This window comes from Pollicipes pollicipes, unplaced genomic scaffold (genome assembly GCF_011947565.3).
Source record: "Pollicipes pollicipes isolate AB1234 unplaced genomic scaffold, Ppol_2.1 Scaffold_7261;HRSCAF=8764_pilon_pilon_pilon, whole genome shotgun sequence".
NCBI classification, from domain to species: Eukaryota; Metazoa; Arthropoda; class Thecostraca; order Pollicipedomorpha; family Pollicipedidae; genus Pollicipes; species Pollicipes pollicipes.
The window spans coordinates 24,239,679-24,247,774 of NW_023597054.1; the positions used below are offsets into that span (position 1 = coordinate 24,239,679).

An 8,096-nucleotide genomic window follows, 5' to 3' on the forward strand; every position below is an offset into this window, starting at 1 on the left:
GTCTTGCATTACGCATACAAGCCATGTTTTGCTCTATACTAACGCATTATAGATGCTTATTTTTCAAGTGCTGCGTTCAAGCACGGTGACCAATGGTGTGTGAAATTGGAGTGGCAATAAAATGTCCCCAAGGCCCATTGTTTTCCTGACCAGCAGAAGGAAAAGAGCATGACTCGTTAGGGAAGCGGAAACTGGCGTGTTGCAAATGAGAATCGTGTTCTGCGTGCTCTTGACAAACACGTCGAAGCAGTCTTACTCAAAGGTGCTGATACTTGCCTGGTTAGAACGAGAACAAGGTTACAGCGTGGATAGTCTAAGCAACGTGGTCTGACGCCGTGGATAGAACACCAGTCATAAGTTATGCACACCACAATGCATGGAATGGGCACGATGGGGGCGTCCGCTCGAAGCCACGAGACGTATCCTGCAGGTGTCTGCTACTTGGCCTGGTTCCGTTCGCGACTTGAATGACCTTGAACTTGACCCACTGGCTGTGAGCGTTGCACAGACTGCGAGTGTGGCGCCACGGCCGCACAGTGAGCCCGCTGCTGCGCGTGCGGCACCCACCACCGTTGCCTCCGGCACGTTCCTGTGTAGGGCACGGACGGGTCACGTGCTAACCGGTCCCGGCGCCGCCCGTAGGTGACCCATGTCACGTGCTGACCGGTCCTGGCGCTGCCCGTAGGCGTCCCATGTCACGTGCTGACCGGCCCCGGCGCTGCCCGTAGGTGACCCATGTCACGTGCTGACCGGTCCTGGCGCTGCCCGTAGGCGTCCCATGTCACGTGCTGACCGGTCCTGGCGCTGCCCGCAGGCATCTCGGGTCACGTGCGGGACGCTGCCGGCGCGCCGCTGCCGGCGCGGCGGTGCACCTCTCGGGTCCGTACGGACGACGGGCTCCTGAACCTGACCGGCGCCGGGCACTTCTCGGCGTTGCTGCCAGAGGGCACATACACCATCAACGTGATGAGCAGGCGGCACGCGGCCGGCGCCGGACGCCGGACGCGAGATGCCCCTCCGTGTAGGCCGTCGGCGGTCCCCCGGTGACCGTGCCGTGCCGTGGCTCTCTCTGTCTCTGGCGTAGGCAGGCACGACACCGTCCCGGAAGTGGCGCCGTCCGGCCGACCTCCCCGTGGTCTCGCCTGGAGCGAGCGGCTGCTGACGCCGGCCCAGAGGTGCGCTGTCTGGCCGGCCTCCTCGGGTCTCGCCTGGAGCGGGCGGGCGCTGACGCCGGCCCAGAGGTGGCGCTGTCTGGCCGGCCTCCTCGTGGTCTCGCCTGGAGCGGGCGGCTGTTGACGCCGCCCAGAGGTGGCACCGTCTGGCCGCCTCCTCGTGTTCTCGCCTGAGCGGGCGGCGCTGACGCCGGCCCAGAGTGGCACCGTCTGACCTGCCTCCTCGTGGTCTCGCCTGGAGCGGGCGGCTGTTGACGCCGGCCCAGAGTGGCACCGTCTGACCTGCCTCCTCGTGGTCTCGCCTGGAGCGGGCGGGCGCTGACGCCGGCCCGGATGCGGCGCCGTCTGACCGGCCTTCCTGCCCGGCAGTGACGCTGGACGGCTTCCAGGCGCGCTCGGAGCGCGTGCATGTCGGCCTGAACTCGCACGCCGACGCCAGCATGGTGCTGGAGAGCGCCAACCAGTCGGCTCATCTCAGCTCCCACCCGGCACCGGCGCCGCCGAGCTGCTGAACGGGCTGGCGCAACACTACACCCGAGATCAGCCGCTACTACAGTGGGCTGCCGCAACGCCACCTGCCGCCCGGCTGTGCCTTGCTCAGCAGTCACCACGCGGCGCCATGTTGACTAATGCACGGAGCCCACATACAGATCCGTCGCTCCGTTGCGGACCAGCCGGTCTTTGCTCGCGCACGGCCCGCTGGTGCTCGCGTCGCTCGCGGCGCCGCTGGTGCCGCCCCGCCGCTGTCCGGCGTCCTGCTGTGTGTCGGCCGGTACGCGTCGCAGCCCGCTGCTGACCGCCCGTGCGCCGGCGACGTTTCAGCATCGGCGGCGCAGGCGTGGACATCCCCTGCCTGGAAATGACGCCGGCATTCACGAGAAGGGCGGCGCGCTGACAAGCCGAGCGTGCTGCTCCTGGGCACCGTACGCGCCCACGAGCTGGTCAGTGACAGTTTGTCTCGCCCCGTGGTGGGAAGGACGAACAGGATAGCCGACGTGGAAGCAAACTAAGGCTCGTGCCAAATTTGAGTCGGAGAGTAATGAAAGGGTGTAATTGCGGCTAATGACCTCGTCAGTTTCGTACAACAAGGACGGAACACTGGCAGAAATCTGAAATAAAATGTGAATCTAACTGCCGTGCTGTCGTGCGAGTCGTCTCGCTCTCTGTCGTTGCCTGCTTTAGCCCGTCTGCTCCGTTGCTAGTGCGTCTACCGGTCGTCCCTGAGGTCCAATCTCGCGGCGTGGCCGGTAGGTGTCGCGCGAGCTGCTGCTCCAGCTGGCGACACACCTGGCCAGCCGGTACGCCTCCGACAGCGAGGTGGCCCGCCTGCTGGACCAGTATCGCGTGCTGGTGGTGCCGGCGCTCGATGGCTTGCACCGCTCCCAAACGCCCTCCTGTAACAACACGGGCCCGGAGCGTGACCTGGACACCAGCTTCAGCAGTGACGTCACCCCAGGTGCGCACCACCGTTGGCCTACGTGAGCCGGTGTCAGAGAGCCACCGTGTCAGGGAGGGCCGCCGCGTAAGGACCGTGTCAGGGAGGGCTGCTGTACTAACCGTGTCAGGACGGGCCACTGCACTGGCTGTGTGTCAGGGAGGGCTGCTGTACTAACCGTGTCAAGGAGGGCCGCTGTACTAACCGTGCCAGGGAGGGCCGCTGCACTGGCTGTGTGTCAGGGAGGGCCGTTGTACTGACTGTGTCAGGGAGAACCACTGTACTAACCGTGTGAAGGGGGGGGGGGGGGCATTGCAACTGGCTGTGTGTCAGGGAGGGTCGCTGTACTAACCGTGTCAGGGAGAGCCACTGCACTGGCTATGTGTCGGGGAGGGCCACTGTACTAAGCATGTGAAGAAAGGTCGCTGTACTGACCGTGTGAAGGAAGGCCACTGTACTGACTATGGTAGGGAGGGCCACTGCATTGGCCGTGTGTCAGGGAGGACTGCTGTACTGACCGTGTCAGAGAGGGCCGCTGTGCTGATCGTGTTAGGGTAGGCCTTTGTACTGACCGTGTTAGGGAGGGCCACTGTACTGACCGTGTGTCAGGGAGGGCTGCTGTACTGACCGTGTCAGAGAGGGCCGCTGCACTGACTGTGTGTCAGGGAGGGCCACTGTACTGACCGTGTGTCAGAGAGGGCCGCTGTACTGACTGTGTGTCAGGGAGGGCCGCTGTACTGACTGTGTGTCAGGGAGGACCGCTGTACTGACCGTGTGTCAGGGAGGACTGCTGTACTGACCGTGTCAGGGAGGGCCCGTGTACTGACCGTGTCAGGGAGGGCTGCTGTACTGACTGTTTCAGGGGGGGGGGGGGGCGCTGTACTGACGGTGTGTCAGGGAGGGCCGCTGTAATGGCCGTGTGTCAGGGAGGGCCGCTGTACTGACCTTGTGTCAGGGAGGGCGCTGTACTGACCGTGTTGTCTAGGGAGGACCGCTGTACTGACCGTGTGTCAGGGAGGGCTGCTGTACTGACCGCGCCGCCGGGTCCCCAGCGGCCGCGGCGCGGGAGCGAGCTGCCGGCCGAGACCGGGCGCTGATCAGCCTGGCTGGCCGAGCGGCGGCCCCGTGCGCACCGCTGGTGGTGCGCGCCGGCGCCGAGGCCGTCACGTTCCCGTACACGGCGCCGCGCCGCCAACCCTCAGCCGCACCCCGGCGCTCGCCACCGGCGACGAAACAGGTACGCCCACCTGCCGCCGCTCGCTCCCACTCCGTCCGTCCCCCCCAGGGGGGTGCAGACTGGGGACTGGTGTGCTCTGGTGTATCGGTGGCAAGTCGTGTTTTGATAGGCTCCGATAAGTTCAGTTTTTTTCCCCGCGTGTTCTTGCCGTTTTGCCTTCATCTGGAGGTGCTTTAATACCATTTGGCAGGTTGTGTATGAACATGGCCCTGCAGTGACATATGGAAGGCCTAGAAGCCGATGCTCATTTCACTTTCGCGAGCCGTTCGCCTGCACCTCCCGCCTATGGTTTCATCCTTGACCGGCGGGCTGCCTTGTCCCGCCTCTGACAGCGTTCCGTGGTCGCGTTGCGTCCTGTCTCTGACGCCGCTCCCCGTCGACAGACGTTCCGCTCGCTGGCGGCTGAGTACGTGCGCACCGAGGTCGGCGTCCGTCAACAGCACGGGCCGCTGCGACGGGCAGCGCGCTGCCCGGCGGGCTCGGCCACCAGGCCGACGTCCACCCACACTCCGGCAGTCTGGTGGTAAGGCCGGCGCGCCCGCCGCTCGCCCAGCCCGGCTCCTGCCGGCCTCCGTCTGCTTAGTCCGGTGGCCGGCTGACGCCCGGAGAAGCGATGTGTCTCTTTCAATCACACTGTGGATGTGCGTGGCTGCGTCCAGGCAGTGTGTTTTTCTCAGTGCTCGGTGGGTGGGGTGGGTCGCGGCCTAGGATGCCGCGGGACTCGTCGCCCCGGAACAGCACTGTGACGCCCCGTGACGCCAAGTGGCGCCCCGTGGCGCCCTGTGCCGCCCCGTGCCGTCCCAGGACAGCGCCGTGACGCCCCCTGCCGGCGTGTCGTCAGGACTACCTGTACGACGCAAACCTGACGCTGGCGCTGTCGGCGTTCGTGTCGTGCTGCCCGGGCCCGGACGTGGCCCAGCTGTCGGCGCTCTGGCGGCGCCACCGGCCAGCTATGCTGGGCTTCATCGCCCAGCAGCAGGGCATACAGGGTGAGTCACCCAGCAGTGGGGCACACACCGCAGTCACCCAGAGGGGTATACAAAGTCAGTCACCCAGCAGTTGGGCACACAGCCAGCCACTCAGCAGTGGGAGTATATGAAATCAGCCACCCTGCAGCGGGGCGTATTAGGTGAGGTACTCGGGTACATTGCAAACATAGATACGGTATGCAGGACGGTATGCAGGCCAGATGTGCACACTGATCGACTGACACTGCACCCATCCTGAGTCTGCCACTCAGCGTGTGCGGCTGTCATAGCTGACGTGGTGTCCGGCGCTCGGGTCTGCGTGACGCCGGCTGACGGCGCCGGGGTCTGCGTGACGCCGGCCTGACCTCGCTGCGCCGGCGCCGGCAGGCTTCGTGACGGACCAGCAGAACGCGCCGCTGGCGGGCGCCGTGCTCACGGTGAACGGCTCCACCTTCACCACCCGCACCGGCAGCGACGGCCAGTTCTGGCGGCCGCTCACGCCCGGTATGGCTCGCCGCCGGTGTGCGGGCGGCCACGCGCTGGCACCCAGGCTCGTGCGGCAGACGTTCGCTGGCGCGAAAAAAGAGTGTGGTTGAATGTCGAGGAGGCGGGAAGAGGCGCGTGCTGGTGGCCTGTAGCTGCAGCTGTGGACCCCGTGGCCGTGTCCTCCGCAGCTTTCTTTAGTGCTCTCAGGATGTAGTATCGTCATACGCGCGGCGTATCTGCAGGTGGATTAGTAGGCATGCGTTGTGGGTGCGGGGCGACCGTTTGCCGTCGTGCCACCATGCATCGCTCACAGCCGTCTGGACCTCGCTGAGTGCCGTGTCGCTCTGCGTCTATCCGCGGCGCCGCCCTCGTCCGTCCCGTCCCTCTCCGCCGCTCCGGGCCGCTGGTCCCAGCGCGTGCCGAGCCTGCGCTGCCGCGTGACCAGGGCCGCTCCGGGCAGGCGTGGTGACGGTGCATGTGTCGGCGCCGGCCCACCTGGCCGTCGAGAAGCTGGTGTCGGTGTTCGCCGGCCGGCCGACGCACCTGCAGGTGGCGCTGCAGCGGGACCGGCTGGTGGCCGGCATGCCCCGGATGGTACTCGTCATCCTGCTCGGTGAGGCGGCCGGTGGCGCGCCGGACGCGGGCGACGCCGCCGGGCGGAACCGCTGCCCGCCGTCGTACCCGTGACTGGCCGCCGCGCCTGGGCGGGGGCCCTGCCCAGCGTGCGGCGGTCGGACGCCCCGGGTTTCCTTGCCATTCGAGTGTCCGGGCGCGGCTGTGGTGCCGCCCGCGCGCCTCGGCGGAGCGTGGTTTGAAGACGCGTCGGGTGTCACTGGCCCGATGGTGCTGCCCGGCGGCCTGTGTGCAGGTGTACCTTCTGGCTGTGTCGTCGTCTGTAGACTCATTCGGCCTGATTCTAGCAGACTGTGTGTCCGTGTCTGCAGGCTCCCCCGGTCTGATACCAGCAGACTGTCCGTGCTTGCAGGCTCCTCGGTCTGATTCTAGCAGACTGTGTCTGTGTCTGCAGGATCCCTCGGTCTCATGCCTGCAGACTGTGTGTCCGTGTCTGTAGGCTCCTCGGCCCGATACCTGCGGGCTGTGTATGTCCGTGTCTGCAGGCTCCCTCGATCTGATGCGTGCAGGCTATGGTCCGTGTCTGTAGGCTCCCTCGGTCTGATACTAGCAGACTGTGTGTCCGTGTCTGCAGGCTCCCTCGGTGTGATGCCTGCAGGCTATGTGTCCGTGTCTGTAGGCTCCCTCGGTCTAATACCAGCAGACTGTGTCCGTGTCTGCAGGCTTCCTCGATCTGATGCTAGCAGACTGTGTGTCCGTGTCTGCAGGCTCCCTCGGTCTGATACCAGCAGACCGTGTGTCCGTGTCTGCAGGCTCCTCAGCCCGATACCTGCGGGCTGTGTGTCCGTGTTTGCAGGCTCCTCGGTCTTACGATGGTGTCTTCAGCGTGTGCATGTGTAAACTCTGGCCACCTAACTGTGTTTGCCGAGTCTGGTGGCGATGGTGATCTCTAGCTACAGCTGTGGACCCTGCGACCGTGTCTCCGCAGGCTCACTGGGCCTGGTGGCGGTGATCGTCTGCATGCTCTGCGTGACCCTGTGCACCAGCCGCTCTGGCCGCAAGCGCCGGGGACGCGACAACATGCGCAGCGTCTACGGCTTCCACCAGCTGAAGCAGCAGGCCAGCAAGACGCTGAACATGTACGAGGACGACTCGGACGAGGAAACGCTGGGCCAGTTCCATGACGTACCGCTCACCAAGACCAAAGCCGCGGGCGGTGAGTGCCGCCGGGCGAGCCGAGCTTCTTACGATGGCTGCGGCACCCGAGACGGCCTTCTCTGCTTTTGTATACGTTTTGTTGGCAGTTTTTGACGTCCAGGATCGGATGCCATGCGTTTTCTTTGAACTTTTCTGGAGCGTTTTCAAAAGGATGCGTGTAACGAAACGGGCGTTTTGCTTAACGCTTTTACTCCGCGGACCTTATACGACCAAAAGTCAACCTCATCGTGGGTGCATTCTCTTCCCGTGTCGAGCCGAACTTAGCCAGGCCTGTTTCCGTTACGCGACGCTCGGCGGCCTAAGGACAGGTCTGGCAGCCCCGTGCGTCTGGACGTGCTTCCGACGTTCCTGACATGGGTCGTTGCTCGTCTGTCCGCCAGGCGCTGCCCGGCCGCTGCGGCCGTTCCACGACCTGCCGTCGTCCGACAGTAGCTCCGAGGAGGAGGTGTTCATTCCGGGCGGACGCAGCTTGCTGCGGAGGTAGGCCGCCGACAGTCGTCACCGGCCACGCGCACGTGGAGACGCCTGCCGCGGAGGTAGGCCGCCTACAGCCGTCGCCGGCCACTCCTCGCACGTGGAGACGCCTGCTGCGGAGGTAGGCCGCCGACAGCCGTCGCCGGCCACTCCTCGCACGTGGAGACGCCTGCTGCGGAGGTAGGCCGCCGACAGCCGTCGCCGGCCACTTCTTGCACGTGGAGACGCCTGCTGCGGAGGTAGGCCGCCGACAGCCGTCGCCGGCTACTCCTCGCACGTGGGGACACCTGCTGCGGAGGTAGGCCGCCGACAGTCGTCGCCGCCGCTTCCTCGCACGTGGAGACGCCTGCTGCGGAGGTAGGCCGCCGACACCGTCACCGGCCACTCCTCGACGTGGAGACGCCTCTGCTGCGGAGGTAGGCCGCCGACAGCCGTCGCCGGCTACTCCTCGCACGTGGGGACACCTGCTGCGGAGGTAGGCCGCCGACAGTCGTCGCCGGCTACTCCTCGTACGTGGAGACGCGGACGCAGCC

The 8,096-nt window shown here is 65.7% G+C and overlaps 1 protein-coding gene and 1 long non-coding RNA gene across 2 annotated transcripts; both read left to right on the forward strand.

Moving 5' to 3' along the window:
• The first annotated feature begins 4,303 nt into the window (after positions 1–4,303).
• On the forward strand, positions 4,304–5,799 carry LOC119112709 (uncharacterized). Its single transcript, XR_005095764.1, has 4 exons — positions 4,304–4,367; positions 4,686–4,833; positions 5,200–5,316; positions 5,759–5,799. It is a non-coding gene; the product is annotated as an uncharacterized LOC119112709 (long non-coding RNA).
• A 5-nt stretch (positions 5,800–5,804) lies between these two features.
• On the forward strand, positions 5,805–7,878 carry LOC119112708 (uncharacterized). The gene is made up of 3 exons (XM_037236982.1): positions 5,805–5,911; positions 6,860–7,087; positions 7,470–7,878. The coding sequence occupies exons 1-3, from the start codon at positions 5,881–5,883 to the stop codon at positions 7,571–7,573; spliced, it is 363 nt and encodes a 120-aa protein (XP_037092877.1). The 5' UTR covers positions 5,805–5,880; the 3' UTR covers positions 7,574–7,878.
• Positions 7,879–8,096: the final 218 nt, after the last annotated feature.